The 21,111-nt window shown below is 43.2% G+C and overlaps 1 protein-coding gene across 9 annotated transcripts in view; it reads right to left on the reverse strand.

The window, feature by feature from the left end:
• Positions 1-4,433: 4,433 nt before the first annotated feature.
• odad4 (outer dynein arm docking complex subunit 4) overlaps positions 4,434-21,111 on the reverse strand; it is a 90,150-nt gene continuing 73,472 nt past the window's right edge. For 7 of the 9 annotated variants that reach the window (XM_078529486.1, XM_078529485.1, XM_078529484.1 and 4 more), the window contains 2 exons: positions 15,937-15,999; positions 4,434-4,925 (listed from right to left, as the gene is read on the reverse strand). In XM_078529486.1, coding sequence (XP_078385612.1) covers positions 4,609-4,925; positions 15,937-15,999 — 380 coding nt within the window. In that variant the 3' untranslated portion in view covers positions 4,434-4,608. The remainder of the gene's footprint in view (positions 4,926-15,936; positions 16,000-21,111) is intronic. The other 2 variants (XM_078529483.1, XM_078529481.1) reach the window with 1 other exon arrangement.

The following is a 21,111-nucleotide window of genomic DNA, read 5'->3' on the forward strand; positions in this document are numbered from 1 at the left end:
CAAGTCACTGAGTGAACAAAGTACCAATGACCTACATCTTTTGGAGGGGAAAGGAGAAAAATTTGGGGTTGGGAGGGTAGGAGGTTAACTTCACACAGCAAGGGTGTAACTGATATAGAAGCAAAATACTGCGGATGCTGGAAATCTGAAATAAAAACAAAATGCTGGAAAAACTCAGCAGGTCTGGCAGCATGTGTGGAGAGAGAACCAGAGTTAATGTTTCGAGTCCATATGGCTAAAGTAGAAATGTGATGTGATGGATTTTAAACTGTTTAAGAGTGGGTGGAACAGGTGGAACAAGATAGGTCAGGGACAGGTGAAGAGAGATTGACAGAGATGTCATGGACACAAGACAGAGGGACAATTAATGATAGTGGTAAAGAGTAAAGAAGGTGCTGATAGTGGCATAAAGGTAAAATAACAGAAGGTGTTCATAGCAGAACAGTGGTGTAAGGATGTAACTGAATTGTCCAGTTCAGTATATAAGGTCTCATGGTAACTTACAGATTTGTGAAGATGCTTTACTCTCCCAAAAGCAATTTTTAATAATGAGGAGTGGTGTAAATTATTTGTTTGGAAAAACACTGAATTTTGATCAGATGAGCTATATAATTGGGCCGTAGGTTTCCTTACAACCCATTCTGGAAAATGAGTGATAGTTGTTTTCGGATTTACTGAATTACCATCACCAGACTGTTCAATGTGCCGGTTTAAATTAAGTTCAGAGCTTCCCTGATCCTTGCTCTCAAATTACTGCACTCCCCCCACCCTTTTCTGATAAGACAAGCAGAGCCTCCACTCAAGGGGGGGTTTGTGTGCGATATCCACTTCTGCCTGGCAGCCTGTGCAGTGACGTGCAAGGCTGAGGGTCAATGGGGATGATAGGTGCAATGGGTACTGGTCTGTCCGGTACGCTCGCTGCTGCAACTCCTGTATCGCTGTTTGTTTTTTAAAAGTGCTGTCTTAGCAACTAGCCTTCGTATGATGAATACTGCTTGGATTTATGAGGTGTTGTAAATGTTCTTTGGTATATTATATAAAAAAATAAAGAATGGCAGCCCAGGCTGACAATGGCTTTTAATCTACTGATCTTTGGAGGTAGAGGAGTGTTGGTCTCCTTCTGCCCAACTCCATCCTCTGTTGCCACAAAGCATTGTCCCAGGAGCCAGCCGGCTCCTGAGTCTGAGCAAGGTTAGGTAGAATTTACAGTATAGAAACAGGCCATTTGGCCCATCTGCTCCATGTTTACATTCCACACAAGCCTCCTCCCACTTACCCCAACTCATCCTAGCAGCCAATCTTTATATTAATTTCTCCCTTGTGTGTTTTTTCCAGCTTGCCCCTAAATGTTGCTGTAATTACAGTGAAGGCATTGATACAATCATTGTGTGGTGGGAATGGAGCTGGCTGGAGGCAGCATCAATTGACTGTGTGCACCTCCTGGCTGGAATCCAAAACTGACCCAGTGAGATTCCTTGTTTAGTTCTGCCTCTGGTGACATGGTTGCTGCAAAAATATTCTTTATGTTGCATAGAGGTGACACTGCAGTTTTTTAATTCATTCATGGGATGTGGGTATCGCTGGCTAGGCCCAGCATTTATTGCCCATCCCTAATTGCCCTTGAGAAGGTGGTGGTGAGCCGCCATCTTGAACCGCTGCAGTTCATGTGCTGTAGGTACACCCACAGTGCTGTTAGGAAAGGAGTTCCAGGATTTTGACCAGTTCGCCATGACCTTATCGGAGCCACATTGCAATCTTGCACGTCGATTACCTTGTACTGAACCACTCACACCAGCCAGTGTTATTCTGAGTCTCACTCACACCAGTCAGTGTGGAACAGCGAAGGACCTCGGCTGGTTGTTTTCACCTGTCCTGGAAGTGAGATCCATTGTTGTGTCCCCTTCACTATACCATCTGAGATCCCACTAACTCAACACTTAGAAGAGATTGAAGCTGCAAGCTTGTGCTATGTGTATCCTACTGTTACATTGAGAAATTCCATTGCATTATGTATGTAGGACAACATCCTTTGATGTTGAAGACAATGTTGGAATCTGATAAGATAATGTTGATTAATGTCTTACATTACTGATTGTTACAGCAATGAGGAATCAGGATAGAGACTTGAAACCAGAATCTTCAAGTTTATCACCTGGTATTGTGAATTTGTTGAAATTTTTAATTTAAATGTAGTTTTCTCTAAATTTTTCTACACTAAATATTTTTGATAAGAACATGTAATATACATGTACATGTGTGTGTACAGATACAACTCTAATATGCGCACATGTGTATACTTACAGTGTACAGGCACACCATATAAACGTAGTATACACTAACACAGACACACCCACATACACACAAATTTTATATATGCAATAAAATAAAAGCAAAATACTGTGGATTCTGGAAATCTGAAATGAAAACAGAAAATGTCCAAAAAAACTCATTAGGTCTGGCAGTATTTGTGGAGAGAGAAACAGAATTAACGTTTCGAGTCCAAATGACTCTTCTTCAGAACTGAAGAGAGGTAGAAATGTGATTGTGGTTTTATGCTGTTGAAAAAAAGCAGTGGAGAGGCGGAGCAAAATAAAAGATCAGGGACAGGTTGGGAGCCAGGAGAGATTAAATGACATGTCATGGAATGTGAAGCAAAGGGAGTGGTAATTGTAGCATTAAAGACAAAAGCTTTGGTCCAGAGTAGGTGTTAATTACAGAATAAAGGTCAGCACTGAAAGCAAAATAGCAGTATGTGTTAAAAGCAGAAAAGGGTCAGTGATGTTTGAAAGCAAAACACGAGAACAAGATCCAGACTGGCACTTAGGTGGATGAAAAAAATCAAAATGGAGGACAGAGTTCATAGCCTGAAGTTGCTGAACTCAATGTTGAGCCCAGAAGGCTGTAAAGTGTCTAATCGGAAGAAGAGTTGTTCCTTCAGTTTGCATTGGGCTACACTGGAACATTGTAGCAGACCAAGAACAGAAATGTGAACATGAGAGCAAGATGGTGAATTGAAATGACAAGCAGCAGGAAGGTCATAGACTGAGCGAAGGTGTTGCGCAAAGTGGTCACCCAGTCTGCATTTAATCTCCCCAGTGTAGAGGAGACCACATTGAGCAGCGAGTACAGTAGATTAAATTGAACAAAGTGCAAGTAAATCGCTGCTTCACCTGGAAGGAGTGTTTGGGGCCTTGGATGGTGAAGAGGGAGGAGGTAAATGGGCAGGTGTTACACCTGCAATTGCATGGGAAGGTACTGTGGGAAGGTGATGACGGTGATAGAGGAGTGGACCAGGGTGTCACAGAGGGAGTGATCCCTTCGGAATGCTGACAGTGGAGCGGAGGGGAAGATGTGTTCGGTGGTGGCATTATGCTAGAGTTGATGGAAGTATACATGCTATCTGTTTGTTTTTCAGTTGCTGCATACAAGGAAGTTTTGAGGGAGGGTGAGTTTTTTGTAACAGATATTGAAGACTGAGAAAGTTGGATAAGGAGATAAAACCACTTCATCTTAGTTGCTGTGACTCAGTGACACAAGAACATTGACAATGCTGCATTTATTGCCCACTCCTCATTTCCCTTAGGGGTGGTAATGAATAACTTTCAGAAATGAAGAGTTTGCTAGATCAATTAAAGAAGCATTAAGACTTGATCATGTGTCATGTGTAGAGTTCTGATGAAAAGTTGTTGACCTGGGGCTTAACTATGTTTCTTTCTACACAGTTGCTGCCAGACCTGCTGAGTATTCCCAGCATTTCCTGTTTTTATTTTAGATTTTGCTATTGTTGTAGAGTTTTGTGCCTGTTTACTGATTTTTAATGATTGTATACTTGGACTTTCAAATCTCCGCTTTTCTATAGTTCTTGTTTTTCTAACACAAATCCCTTTTAGGGTTAAGTACCCACTTTTCAAAATAATTACATTCCTTTTATTATTTTCTGCTTATCAAGATATGAATGCCTAAATTTTCCACTTGTCACCATGGGTTTAAAACTAGCAGGGCAGATGAGCCATTCTTGTTTTTCTAACACAAATCCCTTTTAGGGTTAAGTACCCACTTTTCAAAATAATTACATTCCTTTTATTATTTTCTGCTTATCAAGATATGAATGCCTAAATTTTCCACTTGTCACCATGGGTTTAAAACTAGCAGGGCAGATGAGCCATCCATTAAACAAACTGTCTGATGTTCATTTCCATTGATTTGTACTGCGGGTATTAAGAGATGTGGAGCCAAGGCAGGTAGCTGGAGTTCGGAAACAGATCAGCCATGAATTTGTTGAATGGCAGGATAGGTTTGAGAGGCTGAATGGCTTCCTCCTGTTCCTAGCCTTCAGAGTTTTCAAAAAGGAAGAATCAGGTGACACAAAAACAGTTGAGCTCTGGTCTGACTAGAGTATACTGGGAGTGGGATTAAATACAGCAAACAAAGGATTATTTATAATTTGTATTTATAAATTGTCCTCGTGTTTACAAGGGCAGGACTTAAAAATTAACAGCAATATCACTTATTAATAAAAACAAAGAAGTTAGTTACACTGAGATCTGATTCTAGACTTTATCACATCAACAAAAATGAGCTGAGAAGGAGAGTTATTCCTGACATATTTCACTCATTCTTTGGCGCTGCAACTTCTTCCGTTGTTTCTCCTTTTTCTGTTTCAGTGTCTTCTGTTGCCTCTCCTTTTTCCATCACCTCTTCCTCTGTCTCTCCTTTTTCCGTTTCAATGTTATCCGCTGTCTCTCCATTTTCCGTCACTTCTTCCTCTGTCTCTCTTTTTTCTGTCACCTCTTCCGCTGTTTCTCCTTTTTCTGTTTCAATGTCATCCGCTGTCTCTCCTTTTTCAATCACTTCTGCTGTTGTCTCTCCTTTTTCCGTCATAACTTCCGTTATGGATTCTGTGTCACCACTTTGAGTCTTTGTCTCTACGGAGAAAAGTTTGAGATATAAAAGCTGCAATATGAAAATTTTAGGAGCAGGAAGGGGCTTATTTCTTAGTTGTCTTTTTCATTACTATATTCCCTCTCTTTTTCTTGGTCAGCGCACTGACCACTGTTTCATTTAACAAATATCCTTTCTTTCTTGATCCCTCTCTCCCATGTTAACAGTTTTACACTTGCCAACATTGAACTATATCCGCCACCAACCTGCCCTGCTATCTAAAAGTCACATATGCACAAATATACCTACTATTACCATTAATTCATTGAAAAACTCACATTCACCAATCAAACATTAACTTCTGACAGATTTTTACTGGTTGAATGGTTAGGGGATACATAAGTTTTATATCTTGTCACAACACACTAGGAAATGTTTGTGTGTGAAACGTCATCCTTCACTAGACTTAATTATGTGGAATAATAATGTTTCAACTTAGAGTGTAATTTATGCAGAAATAAATCATATGTAATGTACATGTTGCCATTTTAAAGATCTTAGTACTCAAGTCTCACTTTGTTAAAGTCCATGGTCTATTCTGTTGAAAGTTTCAGTCATGTAATTGCTTAATTGCACTGACCAATTATTACTTAACTGACAACTATAACTATAGCAAAAACCTAGAGTTCTGTTGCTCAACAATGCAGGACGGAACAGTGACCAGAGATTAAGGCCCATTTGAAGGAAAGTGCTTAACTGCAGACCTTACTTACTACCACTGATGACTAATTAAATAATTTAAATTCACTAAAGGAAAAGGAAAACTCAGGGACGGTCTTTTTGGAATGGAAACAATTTTCTCTCCAATTGGAAAAAATTCACCTCTTTTACTTTTGAACATCAAAATCGATTATACCTCCCGCCCCGCCCAGAATTCTGCCATTTCTGGTCTCCAGTTGCACCTTAAAACAAACTCTTCATTTATAAACATCAACAAATTCAGGAGCATTCAAACTGAAATACCAGTACCTGCTGTGTCCTGGGCTGGAAATCCCTTTGGGATTTATTGCACAGTTGCTTTCTTGTAGATCCCAACTGACCATCATGGATTCAAGCCTCCTTTTGCGCTAGTTGCATGGGGGCTGAAAAGGCAGCTGAATTCTGGCCTGGCTGAATCTCCCAATAATTCTTAGTGCAGTTCATCTCTTCTCCCGCACACCCATAAGAAAAATATTGCAAAGTTTTGCAAGGAAGTTTTGAAGGTTGTCCCATTAATGCTTATTGTCCGTTAAGATATGTATAATGTTATGTATGTGTAAATTTAAGATATGTATAATGTTATGTATGTGTAAATTTAATGCACGAGTTCCTGGACATTACAAACAAGGACAACTCAAGAAGTAACCTCATTGGTTGTGAAATGCATTGGGTTGCCCTGAGGATGTGAAAGGTGCCATATCAATGTAAGTTCTTTCTATTTATTCAGTGCCTTAACAACATCTCAGCAATGTCCAAAAGCACTGACAATGAATAATGTTTTGTAATTACTGTTATGCGCATAAATATGGAAGCCATTTTCTGCATAGCAAGATCCCACAAACAACAGTGCATGACTAGTTAAACTGTGCCTGGTGGTGTTGGTTAATAGAGGAAAGCTGGTCAGGAAACTGAAGGAACTCCCTTTTTTTCCTTCCAATAATGCCATGGGATCTTTACCAAGTGTGGCTGAGCAGGTAAACAGGGCCTTGTTTTAACATCTTATGTTAAATGAAAAATGGGACGTCAAAGAAAAGATTTTTCTTTACCAAACTCATTATGAACAAGTGATGCTCAATAAGTAAATTTTTCTCCAATGTTATTTGCAGATAAAACACACGCCTTAAAATACTGGATGAAGGAATTTACAGGAATATTTTAGCACAGATTTTGCAGTCAGCAGCAAAGGGACGGCACTCACCCCTGACCTTGAAGAAAGCTGTCGACAAAGATTTAATGTGCACTGCGGCATTGATTTCCCTGTTATGATGTTACTATCATTCTGGTGCCATCTATAGTGGAGTTATCAAACAGGCTTAGCAGCCAATCAGATTGAAGAATCATTACAGACAGCAAACCAGGAAGCAAGAAACAGTGATTATCATTCACTTTTTCATCATTTCATCATAAGCTTGTTATTGTCAAAGAAATAGACAAGTTGCAAAAAAATGTTTTGGATTGGGGCAGAGTGGATTTTAGTAAAATAAGGCAGGATTTGGCCAAGGTAGACTGGGAACAGCTACTTGTGGGGACATCTACAGAAGAGCAGTGGAGGGGGGGGGGGGGGGTGTTCAAAAAGGAAATGGGGAGGGTACAGGCTCAACATGTTCCCTCTCGGGTGATAGGAAGGAGTAACAAGCCCAGAGAACCATGGATGACCAGAGATATTCAGGATACGATGAGAAGGAAAAGGGAGGCTTTTTAGCAGGTACACGGGGAGCAAATCAGCAGAGGCATTAGTAGAGTACAGAAAGTGCAGGGTGGAGCTTAAGAAAGCAATTTGGATAACCAAGGAAAGAATAGGGCCCATTAGGGACCAAGGAGGCACTCTGTGTGGAGCCAGAGGACATCAATAGAGTGTTGAACGAATACTTCACATCCGTCTTCACCCAAGAGAATGAGGATGAAGGTATCGAACTCGGGGAGAGAGACTGCGAGGCTCTTGAGCAAATCGATATAGGGAGTGATAAGGTATTGAAGGTGTTGGCAGGCTTAAAATTGGACAAATCTCCAGGTCCAGATGATTTGTGTCCCAGATTGCTGAGGGAGGCAAGGGAGGAGATTGCATGGGCTCTGACCCAAATTTTTAATTCCTCTCTGGCCACGGGGGAGGTGCCAGAGGACTTGAGAACAGCTAACGTGGTTCTACTATTTAAGAAGGGTTGTAGAGATAAGCCAGGGAACTAGAGACCAGTGAGTCTCACGTCAGTGGTAGAGAAACTATTGGAGAAAATTCTGAAGAAGAGTATCTATCTCCACTTGGAGAGGCAAGGTTTGATCAGGGATAGTCAGCATGGCTTTGTCAGAGGGAGGTCATGCCTAACAAATTTGATTGAATTTTTTGAGGAGATGACCAAGTGTGGAGATGAGGGTAGTGCAGTTGATGTAGTTTATATGGATTTCAGCAAAGCCTTTGACAAGGTCCCACATGGGAGACTTATAAAGAAGGCAAATGCACATGGGATACAGGGTAATTTGATAAGGTGGATTCAAAATTGGCATAGTTGTAGGAGACAGAGGGTGATGACAGAAGGCTGCTTTAGTGACTGGAAGCCAGTGTCCAGTGGCGTACCACAGGGATCTGTGCTGGGTCCCCTATTATTTGTAATTTATATAAATGACATAGATGACTATGTGGGGGGTAGGATTAGTAAGTTTGCGGCTGACACAAAGATTGGCCGGGTGGTTAACAGTGAGGTTGAGTGTCTTGGGCTACAGGAAGATATAGATGGGATGGTCAAAAGGGCAGATAAGTGGCAGATGGAATTTAACCCTGAGAAGTGTGAGGTGATACACTTTGGAAGGAATAATTTGACAAGGAAGTATTCAATGAATAGCATGACACTAGGAAGTTCTGAGGAACAAAGGGACCGTGTGTGTCCATAGATCTCTGAAGGCGGAGGGGTGGTGAAAAAGGCATATGGGACACGTCTTTATCAATCGAGGCATAGATTACAAAAGTAGGGAGGTAATGTTGGAGTTGTATAGAACCTTGGTGAGGCCACAGCTCGAGTACTGTGTGCAGTTCTGGTCACCACATTGTAGGAAAGATGTGATTGCACTGTAGGGGGTGCAGAGGAGATACACCAGGATGTTGCCTGGGATGAAACATTTAAGTTATGAAGAGAGGTTGGATAGACTTGGTTTGTTTTCGTTGGAGCAGAGAAGACTGAGGGGTGACCTGATTGAGGTGTACAAGATTATGAGGGGCATGGACAGGGTGGATAGGGAGCATCTGTTCCCCTTAGTTGAAGGGTCAGTCACGAGGGGACACAAGTTCAAGGTGAGGGGCAGGAGGTTTAGAGGGGATGTGAGGAAAAACTTTTTTACCCAGAGGGTGGTGATGGTGTGGAATGTGCTGCCTTGGAGTGTGGTGGAGGCGGGTTGCCTGACATCCTTTAAAAAGTACCTGGATGAGCACTTGGCACGTCATAACATTCAAGGCAATGGGTCAAGTGCTGGTAAATGGGATTAGGTAGGTCAGGTGTTTCTCACGTGTCGGTGCAGACTCTATGGGCCGAAGGGCCTCTTCTGCACTGTGAGATTCTGTGATTTTATGGAGAGTAAAATAAAGATGTCCATTTTTTTTTGGGCATATGTGGACACCAGAAATTGCTGAGATTTTTTATGCAGTAATATTGGCGAATGAGGATAGTTTGCAAATTCTAAGCCAATAATGAATTAAGATCACTTTGGGCCATTTCATCCCATTGGATGAAGTATATTAAATGAAAAAGACTGGTCTTTCTGTAGCGCCTTTCAGGACCGCAAGTTGGCCCAAAATGCTTTATTGTCAATTAAGTACTTTTGAAGTGTAGTTTTTGTTGCAATGTGGAAAATACAGCAGCCAATTTGCAAGATCCCAGCAAGATTCCACAAATAGTAAAGTGATAATGTTAGATAACCTGTTTCAAGTGATTTAGTTTGAGGAGGAAGCCTTGTGGCCCAGGCGGTAACACCCCTGCCTCTGAGTCAGAATGCACCAGGTTTGAGTCCCAGACCAGGGGCTGGATTTTACGGCCCCCGCTGCTGGGATGGTTTCAGCACTGGGTGGGGGCATGTAAAATATGCTGGGTGGCAAGCCCACCAACTTCTTCCCCACCCCAGAGCTGTCCTTGATAACATGGTAGGTGGGCAGGCGCTGAAATCGGTTGCCTGTCTGGCATTTTTAAATAAATAATTGAAGGTTAATTGAGCTACTCAACACGCCGATTGACCCAGATAATATGCTGCCCACACCGTAAGACGGTTGTCGTGGGCAGGTGGTGGGGAGGAGTGGGCAAGCTGTTTTTTAGACATGAGTGTTTAAAGGTGGGAAGAAAGTCGGGGGGGTTGTTGGGGTCCACCCTTTGGGGGAGGTGCCCTGTGCATATCTGGCAGTTCCCCCCCCCCACCCCCTAAAATTTTACCTCCCTTTGTTCCCTCCTGCCTGGTGTCCAAGAACAGCCGCCTCACCCCCACCATGCTTGTCCCCCTCTGTCGGCTTCCTGGTCTCTCCCAGCACAAAAGACCCAATTTACCTTGCTCCGGCGTCCATCTTCTCTTCATCTTGGGCCTGCTTGCAGTCCCAACAGCACCCACTACTGAGCTCTGGCACTGCCAGGACTGCTGCAAATTGGCTGGCAGCTCTCAAGGGCAACTCTTCCTCTCACTGAGGTGCAATAATCCCACTATTAGCTTGTTTAGTCCACCACTGTCCAGCCCCAGGACTTGTTGGCTAGGGAAGAACCCATCCACTGGCGCAGGGAAACCAGCGTGTACTTGTAACTGTCCCCAGCCTGGATATATGGAGATTGTTAGTGGCAGTAAGGATATCTGGCTGTAAAACTACCCGCTAAATCCAAATATGACGGTTGAAATGAACAGAAACGGAGAAGGGTGATGAAGCAGCATTGTGGCGACCCTATGTAGCATAGGAAAAAGCAGAGAGAGGGAGTGAAGTTGATTGAGGGGTAAATATTGAGCCAGGGAAAGTTCCCCTTCTCTTTCAGTAGGCCATGGGATCTTTTGCTTTCACCTGAGAGAATAGGCCTTGTTTTAACATCCTATCAGAAAGACAACACCTCTGACAGTGCAACACTCTGTCAGAACTGCACTGTGAGTGTCAGCCTAAATGATGGATTTAAGTCTCTGGAGAACTCACAATCTTCTAAGCCAGAGGTGAGAATGCTAGCCATAGCTGCTACAATGTGACTTCCCTCACTTCTCTAGTGCATTTGATCCTGATTGTGATTGGAGAAAGAACTCTGCATAATTCCATTTTTGTTGCTTTAAAATCACATCCATCAAATGTAAACATTAATCCAAGATTCAGGAGAGCCAGGAACTTGGTTCTTTCACCACTGAGACCTGGATCTTAACCCACCCTGGATTAATGGGATGCAGATCTTTCTCTGCTGACTGTCCAGAATCTGTGTGTGCCACCATCCCAATTACACTGCTGGGGCTGGCTCCTTCACATACATTTAATTTATATTTTAGAGGAGAAGGACTAAAATTACAACCATCTTGAAACCTGTGCTGAATTTTATATGGAGGCAGTGGTCAGCCTCCCAGCATAAAATCAGGTTGGGGGGAGCCCACCTCCACTAGGCCAACTCACCCTGTGGCATTTAACAGTCATTGGGCCATTAATTGGCTCAAGGTGGGACTTCCGCTACCAGAAATTGTGGCCACTGCTGAGACTACAGGTAAGCCCCAACAAAGAGATGGCATGGACGTAGACTTAAAGACCTCCCTACAGAGCAGCCAGTCTGGCGATCTGGGCATTTGGCCCTGGCAACCACTGCCCAATTTTACATGTCTCCCCATCTGCCAGCCTGTCCTGGAAGGTGTAAACGTCCAGCCCTGGGGTCTGCTGGGAGCTCAATGTAGCACTAATGGCACCACGGTACATACTGTCCCAATCCACTTAGTTTTCAAACAGCAGGGTCCATGTAGGTAATCTCTCTGAGCAGGGAACAGAATATCAGTGGGACAGTTATAACTGGGAGCGCTCTCAAGCGTCTCTGAACCGATTATGGTCATTGGTGGAATACTCAAAAGAGTACTTCACCACCTGACTTGTTGAAGAGACTTAAAGCTGGAGCCAAGGAGACTGAATAAATGGGTGGGAAGAACTGATAAATATAAGAAGGTAGGTGTGGCAAAGATAAGGGGCATAATAACATGGGGGGGCATGAATGGCACACCTCCTGGAAACAGCCAGCATACAGTTGGCATGCTAGATGCCGACCTGGGCTGCAGGGCAGATTAATGAGGGGTGAGTGAGCCCGCCCTCTGGAGTTGCTGGCCAATCCAATTGGCTGGCAACTCCATCAGTCCTGGCAGCGCCAGGAAGGTTTCAGTGGCCACTGCCAGGACTGCAGAAGAAGAAGACAAAGGCCCATTGAACCCCGGAGCAGGTAAGTCCGGGGTCTTTTGACTGGGAGGGTTTGGGTAGGTTAGGGAGAGGAGTGGAGGGAAGGGGTTGGGTTTAAGGGGGTGAGCAGGAAGGAAGGGGGCTTCGACCTTAGAGGAGACGCTCTGCGATCGGCAAAGGGCAGCCCCCAAAGAACAACACCCTCACTTCCCTATCTTTAAACGTTGAAGTGAAAAAGATCGGACTGCCCAGCTGCCCACGCCAAATGTTTTATGGCATTGGCATCATATTTTGAGGGTCAATGAGCTTGATAACAAGTCTAATGGAGCCTTGACTGTTCATTTAAATATAGCGGATGGCTGACGATTTCAACGCCAGCCCACCCCCTGTATTATATGGGAGAGCTCGGGGGTGGATGGGAAGGTAGTGAGGTGGGCGCCTGCCCTATTTTATGTGCACCCCACCGCAGCAAACAACTCGTCAGGGGCACTTAAATTCAGCCCAAGGTGAGTCTTACTGTTAATCGAGCACAACAGCGCCTGTGCTGTTTTGTAAAATGAACAACGCAACAAAAATTTTCTCCTTATTTTTTTTTCAATCAGTCACAAAATAAGTAACAGGAGGAAATCTGCAGGCAGAGCAAGAGAAGCACTTTTAATGAGGATTTGAGGACAGGACAAAATCGGAATTAAGAGGAGGCAATGTTCTAGCGAAAAGGGTAAATAGGGTGGTCAACAGGACTTTAAACTAGAAAGTGGGGGGCGAGGGAAGGGAAACAAAGCAGCAGGTTAGCATTTGGGAGGTGGGGGGTGGATTCAACTTCATGGAAAATAATGAAAAAACTGAAAAGAAAGGAGAGCCCAGGAGAGGCTATTAAAGTCCCCAGAACACAAAATAGGACAGAGTGTTTGGAAAGGGCTAGGAATCTAACTTCAAGCACAACAGATAAAGGGACGACAATGAGAAAGGGGATGGGAAATACAGGACTGAAGGTGTTGTATCTGAATGCACGCAGTATACGAAATAAGGTAAATGAGCTTGCGGCGCAGATTGAAATTGGCAGGTATGATGTGGTGGGCATCACGGAGACATGGCTGCAAGGGGATCAGGACTGGGAGCTAAATATCCAAGGATATACATCCTATCAAAAAGATAGGCAGGTTGGCAGAGGGGGTGGGGTTGCTTTGTTAGTAAGAAATGAAATTAAACCGATAGCAAGAAATGATGTAGGGTCAGATGATGTAGAATCTGTGTGGGTAGAGTTGAGGAACCGCAAAGGTAAAAAAACCATAATGGGAGATATGTACAGGCCTCCGAACAGTAGTCAGGATGTGGGGCACAAGATACACCAGGAGATAGAAAAGGCGTGTAAGAAAGGCAAGGTTACAGTGATCATGGGGGGATTTCAATATGCAGGTAGACTGGGAAAATCAGGTTGGTAGTGGATCCCAAGAAAAGGAATTTGTAGAATGTCTACGAGATGGCTTTTTGGAGCAGCTTGTGGTGGAGCCCACTAGGGAACAGGCAATTCTAGATTTAGTGATGTGTAATGAGGCAGATTTGGTAAGGGAGCTTAAGGTGAAGGAACCCTTAGGAAGAAGTGAACATAATATGATAGAATTTACCCTGCAATTTGAGAGGAAAAAGCTGGAATCAGATGTAACGGTATTACAGTTGAATAAAGGCAACTACAGAGGCATGAGGGAGGAACTGGCCAGAATTGACTGGGAGATGAGCCTAGCAGGAAAGACAGTGGAACAGCAATGGCAGGAGTTTCTGGGAGTAATTTGGGAGACACAGCAAAAATTCATCCCTAGGAAGAAAAAGCATACTAAAGGGAGGACGAGGCAACCATGGCTGACAAGGGAAGTCAGGGACAGCATAAAAGCTAAAGAGAAAGCATACAATGTGGCGAAGAGCAGTGGGAAACCAGGGGATTGGGAAGCCTACAAAGTCCAACAGAGGACAACTAAAAAAGAAATAAGGAGGGAGAAGATTAAATATGAGGGTAAGCTAGCCAGTAATATAAAAGAAGATTGCAAGAGTTTTTTTAGATATATAAAAGGTAAGAGAGAGGCAAAAGTGGACATTGGGCCGCTGGAAAATGACGCTGGAGAAGTAGTAGTGGGGAACAAAGAAATGGCGGAGGAACTGAATAGGTACTTTGTGTCAGTCTTCACCGTGGAAGACACGAGTAACATCCCCAAAGTTCAAGAGAGTCGGGGGGTAGAGGTGAGTATGGTGGCCATTACCAAGGAGAAGGTGCGAGGAAAACTGAAAGGTCTGAAGGTGGATAAATCACCTGGACCAGATGGATTACACCCCAGAGTTCTGAAGGAGATAGCTGAAGAGATAGTGGAGGCGTTAGTGGTGATCTTTCAGGAATCACTGGAGTCAGGGAGGGTCCCAGAGGACTGGAAAATCGCTAATGTAACCCCCCTGTTTAAGAAGGGAGTGAGGCAAAAGACAGGAAATTACAGGCCGATTAGCCTGACCTCCGTCGTTGGTAAGATTTTAGAGTCCATTATTAAGGATGAGATTTCAGAATACTTGGAAGTGCATGATAAAAAGGGCAAAGTCAGCATGGTTTCATCAAGGGGAGGTCATGCCTGACAAATCTGTTAGAATTCTTTGAGGAGGTAATGAGTAGGTTAGACAAAGGAGAGCCAATGGATGTTATCTACTTGGACTTTCAGAAGGCCTTTGACAAGGTGCCTCACAGGAGGCTGCTCAGTAAGATAAGAGCCCATGATGTTAGAGGCAAGGTACTAGCATGGATAGAAGATTGGCTGTCTGGCAGGAGGCAGAGAGTGGGGATAAGGGGGTCCTTCTCAGGATGGTGGCCGGTGACGAGTGGAGTTCCGCAGGGGTCAGAGTTGGGACCACAACTTTTAACTTTATACATTAATGATCTAGATGAAGGAACTGAGGGCATCCTGGCTAAGTTTGCAGATGATACAAAGATAGGTGGAGAGACAGGTAGTATTGAGGAGGAGGGGAGGCTGCAGAAGGATTTGGACAGGTTAGGAGAATGGGCAAAGAAGTGGCAGATGGAATATAACGTGGGGAAGTGTGAGGTCATGCACTTTGGTAGGAAGAATAGAGGCATGGACTATTTTCTAAATGGGGAGAGAATTCAGAAATCTTGAGTGCAAAGGGACTTGGGAGTCCGAGTCCAGGATTCTCATAAGGTTAACTTGCAGGTTGATGCGGTAGTTAGGAAGGCAAATGCAATGTTGGCATTTATTTCGAGAGGACTAGAATATAAAAGCAGGGATGTGCTGCTCAGGCTTTTTAAGGCTCTGGTCAGACCACATTTAGAATATTGTGAGCAATTTTGGGCCCCATATCTCAGGAAGGATGTGCTGGCCCTGGAGAGGGTCCAGAGGAGGTTCACGAGAATGATCCCAGGAATGAAAGGCTTAACATATGAGGAACGTTTGAGGCCTTTGGGTCTATACTCGATGGAGTTTAGAAGGATGAGGGGGGATCTGATTGGAACTTACAGAATACTGAAAGGCCTGGATAGAGTGGACGTGGGGAAGATGTTTCCATTAGTAGGAGAGACTAGGACCCAAAGGCACAACCGCAGAGTGAAGGGAAGACCTTTTAGAACAGAGATGAGGAGAAACTTCTTTAGCCAGAGAGTGATGAATCTATGGAATTCATTGCCACAGAAGGCTGTGGAGGCCAGGTCATTGAGTGTATTTAAGACCGAGATAGATAGGTTCTTGATTGGTAAGGGGATCAAAGGTTACGGGGAGAAGGCAGGAGAATGGGGTTGAGAAACTTATCAGCCATGATTGAATGGCGGAGCAGACTCAATGGACCGAATGGCCTAATTTCTGCTGCTATGTCTTATGGTCTTATGATCTAAGTGTGTGAGCCGGTATAATGGGTTTAGTGCACACTGGTTACTGGCTACACTGGCAACCTACCCTCAGATATGACTCCTTCATTCTCAATATTTTCAGACAATTGCCCCTCGACCTGGTTGGAATCTATTATAGGAAGATATGGGGTTATGTAAAATATAGTCAACAGGTAGGTTCTAATCATTACTGGAGAAAATTTCCCTTCTTATAAACTGTTTTATCCAATTCAGAAATGTCTCTAAGGACTTAATATACAATTAATTACTTTAAAATACAGTGATTGCTGTTGGTTACATGGTAACCAGTTTTCACACAGCAAGATCCCAAAACAGAATAAGATGAAACAACTGTTTCTGGTGATGATTTATGGTAGAATCTCAGCTATGACACTGTGACAATCCCCCTACTCTTCCCCGAATGGTGGATGGAATCTCTAACATCAACCAGAATAGGCAGATGGGGCTTGAGTTTAATGTCAGCACTTTTGACTATGCAGCACTGTGATGGAGTGCCAGCCTAGATTGAGCTTCTCCCACTCTGCTGCCGCAACGTTGGCAGGAGTTTGGTGGAAACACCATTAATGTGCTCAATGGAGTTCCACCAAAGTTGTCGGGGAACAGGAGAGTCTTTGGGGAAATGTCCCCTCGATGTTCTTAACCATGGGGATGGGGCTTGGACCCACCCAGCCTTCTGTCTAACCAAAAGTTAAGGATTCTGCATAATTACATGTTAAGTGAAATTGTGACTGTTATTTTAGTTTAAAGAGTTCCTATCTGCTAATCCACAAATCAGACCTTGTGCCTTATTGACTAATATCTTGTTTACACCGAGTCCCGGAACCTTCATCAAATCTTGAGTGTGAGGGTGTAGATTGTACCATTTACCCTGCCACACTCTCAGGGCATCTCTCTAATAGAATTTTACAGTGAATTAAGCTGCAATGGAAAGAGCTGTCCAATTAGTACACACACCTTTGCTCTTTCCTAGTAATCTTATAGATTTCTCCTTTTCAAGTATTTATCCAACTCCCTTTGTAATGTTATTATTCACCCCACCCCCCCCAACTCTCAGACAGACCATTCCAGAACATAACAACTTGCTGCACAGAAATAGTTCCCCTCATGTTTCCCCCTGGATTTTGAGTGAATAATGTTAAATCTGTGTCCCCTGGTTCCAGATCCTCATGTTACTGGAAACAGTTTCTCCCTATCTACTCTATCAAAACTTCTTTTAATTTTGAACACCTCTATTCTAGCTTTCTTTAACTCTCTGCTTTAAGGAAAACAAACCCAGATTCTCTTCACTTAACACAAGTCCCTCATCCCTGACATTCTAGTAAATCTCTTTTGTACCCTCCCTCCTTTCTACAGTGTGCTACATAATAGTCCAGCTCAGGTTTAACTAGGGAGTTGAAAGGTTTCCCATAACTCCTTTTCTTCTCCACTCTGTGCCTCTATTTATGAAGCTCAGGATTCCATTCACTTTTTTAACAACCTTATCAACTTTTTATTTATTTTACACAGAATGTGGGCATCACTGACAAACCCAGAATTATTTTTCCCTCCTTAATTACCCTTGAGAAGGTGGTGATGCACTGCCTCCTTGAATACAAAGCTGGATGGCATGCTAGGCTGTTTCTGAGGACAGTTAAGATTCAGCCCCATTATTGTGTGTCTTGAATCACACGTAGGCCAGACTGGGTAAGGATGGCAGATTTCCTTCCGTAAATGACATTAGTGAACCAGATGATGTTTTTTAATGATGATCTTTTAGTTTCATGGTGACCGTTACTGATACCAATAACTTTGGGTTCATGTAATTAATTGAATTTAAATTCCTCAGCTGCTGTGCTGGGATTTGAGCACTTGTCTCTGGATCCTTTGTCCAGGTCTCGAGATTACTAGTCCCAGTAACACAACTAGGATACTACTGTATCCCCTGCCACCTTCAAAGATTTGTGTACATATATCTGCAGGCAAGGTGAGACAAACATTTTTAATCAGGGTTCGATGACAGGGAACAAAATAAACATGAAGAGAAAGTTAAGTTTGTGAGCTGGTATAATTGGTTTAGTGCACACTGGTTACTGGCTACACTGGCAACCTACCCTCAGATATGACTCCTTCATTCTCAATATTTTCTGTCAATTTTTCCCCGACCTGATTGAAATCTATTATGGGAAAATACAAGGTCATGTAAAATAGAGTCAACAGATAAGTTGTAATCATTACCGGAGAAAATCTTCCTTCTTATAAACTGTTTTATCCAATTCAGAAACATCTCTAAGGACTTCATATACAATGAATTACTTTAAAATACAGTGATTGCTGTTGGTTACATGGTAACCAGTTTTCACAGAGCAAGATCCCAAAATAGAATAAGATGAAACAACTGTGTCTGGTGATGATTTATGGTAGAATCTCAGCTATGACACTGTGAAAACCCCCTGCTCCCCCTTGAATGGTGGCATGGAATCTCTAACATCAACCAGAATAGGTAGATGGGGCTTGAGTTTAATGTTAGCACTTCTGACTATGCAGCACTGTGTTGGAGTGCCAGCCTAGATTGAGCTTCTCCCACTCTGCTGCCGCAATGTTGGCAGGAGTTTGGTGGTAACACCATTAATGTGCTCAATGAAGTTCCACCAAAGTTGTTGGGGAACAGGAGAGTCTTTGGGGAAATGTCCCCTCGATGTTCTTAACCATGGGGATGGGGCTTGGACCCACCCAGCCTTCTGTCTAACCAAAAGTTAAGGATTCTGCATAATTACATGTTAAGTGAAATTGTGACTGTTATTTTAGTTTAAAGAGCTCCTATCTGCTAATCTACAAATCAGACCTTGTGCCTTATTAGCTAATATCTTGTTTACACCGTGTCCCGGATCCTTCATCAAATCTTGAGTGTGGGGATGTAGATTGTACCATTTACACTGCCACACTCTCAGGGCATCTCTCTAATAGAGGTTTACAGTGAATTAAGCTGCAATGGAAAGAGCTGTCCAATTAGTACAAACTCCTTCGTTCTTTCCTAGTAATCTTATAGATTTCTCCTTTTCAAGTATTTATCCAACTCCCTTTGTAATGCAGGGATCGTTCCCTCCATCACACCCTACACCTTAACCCCCTCCCACGGCACCTTCCCATTCAACCGCAGAAGGAGCAACACCTGCCCCTTTACTACCCCCCTCCTCACCGTCCAAGGGCCTAAACACTCCTTTCAAGTGAAGCAGCATTTCACTTGCACTACCCTCAATTTAGAATACTGCATTTGCTGCTCGCAATGTGGTTTCCTCTACATTGGAGAGACCAAACGCAGACTGGGTGACTGCTTTGCGGAACACCTTCGGTCTGTCCGCAAGCATGACCCAGATCTTCCTGTTGCTTGCCATTTCAACACACCACCCTGCTCTCATGCCCACATGTCCATCCTTGGCCGGCTGCAATGTTCCAGTGAAACTCAATGCAAACTGGAGGAGCAGCACCTCATCTTCCAACTAAGCACTTTACAGCCTTCCGGACTGAATATTGAGTTCAACAACTTTAAATCATGAACTCTCTCCTCCATCCCCACCCCCTTTCCGATCCCCCTTTTCCAATAATTTATATAGATTTTCCTTTTCCCACCTATTTCCATTATTTTTAAATGTATTTCCATCCATTGTTTTATCTCTACCTTTTAGCCTATTTTGATCCCTTCCCCCCACCCCACCCCCACTAGGGCTATCTGTACCTTGTTTATCCTGCTTTCTACCCTTAATGTCACCTATTAGCACATTTCTTAGCTAATATCACCACCCCGTCAACACCTCTTTGTCCTTTTGTCTATGACATCTTTTGGCAATCGCCACCTATCACTGGCCCTCTATCCAGCTCTACCTGTCCCACCACCCCCCCCCCCTTAAACTAGCTTATATTTCACCTCTTTTCTATTTTTCCTTAGTTCTGATGAAGAGTCATTTGGACTCGAATCATTAACTGTATTCCTCTCCGTAGATGCTGTCAGACCTGCTGAGGTTTTCCAGGTATTTTTGTTTTTGTTTTGCATTTCCAGCATCTGCATTATTTTGCTTTTATCCCTTTGTAATGTTATTATTCACCGCCCCCTCTCCCCCCTACTCTCAGACAGACCATTCCAGAACATAACAACTTGCTGCACAGAAATAGTTCTCCTCATGTTTCCCCCTGGATTTTGAGTCAATGATGTTAAATCTGTGTCCCCTGGTTCCAGATCCTCATGTTACTGGAAACAGTTTCTCCCTATCTACTCTATCAAAACTTCTCTTAATTTTGAACACCTCTATTCCAGATTTCTTTAACTCTCTGCTTTAAGGATTCTCTTCACTTAACACAAGTCCCTCATCCCTGACATCATTCTAGTAAATCTCTTTTGTATCCTCTCTCCTTTCTACAGTGTGCTACATAATAGTCCAGCTCAGGTTTCCCATAACTCCTTTTCTTCTCCACTCTGTGCCTCTATTTATGAAGCTCAGGATTCCACTCACTTTTTTAACAACTTTATCAACTTTTTATCTATTTTACACAGAATGTGGGCATCACTGACAAACCCAGAATTATTTTTCCCTCCTTAATTACCCTTGAGAAGGTGGTGATGCACTGCCTCCTTGAATACAAAGCTGGATGGCATGCTAGGCTGTTTCTGAGGGCAGTTAAGATTCAGCCCCATTATTGTGTGTCTTGAATCACATGTAGGCCAGACTGGGTAAGGATGGCAGATTTCCTTCCGTAAAGGACATTAGTGAACTGGATGATTTTTTTTAATGATGATCTTTTAGTTTCATGGTGACCGTTACTGATACCAATAACTTCGGGTTCATGTAATTAATTGAATTTAAATTCCTCAGCTGCTGTGCTGAGATTTGAACTCTTGTCTCTGGATCATTTGTCCAGGTCTCGAGATTACTAGTCCCAGTAACACAACTAGGATACTGCTGTACCCCCTGCCACCTTCAAAGATTTGTGTACATATATCTGCAGGCAAGGTGAGAGAAACATTTTTAATCAGGGTTCGATGACAGGGAACAAAATAAGCATGAAGAGGAAGTTAAATGTGTGAGCTGGTATAATTGGTTTAGTGCGCACTGGTTACTGGCTACACTGGCAACCTACCCTCAGATATGACTCCTTCATTCTCAGTACTTTCAGGCAATTTTTCCTCGACCTGATTGGAATCTATTACGGGAAAATACAAGGTCAGGTAAAATAGAGTCAACATATAAGT

This window comes from Cetorhinus maximus, chromosome 25 (assembly GCF_964194155.1).
Source record: "Cetorhinus maximus chromosome 25, sCetMax3.hap1.1, whole genome shotgun sequence".
NCBI lineage: Eukaryota > Metazoa > Chordata > Chondrichthyes > Lamniformes > Cetorhinidae > Cetorhinus > Cetorhinus maximus.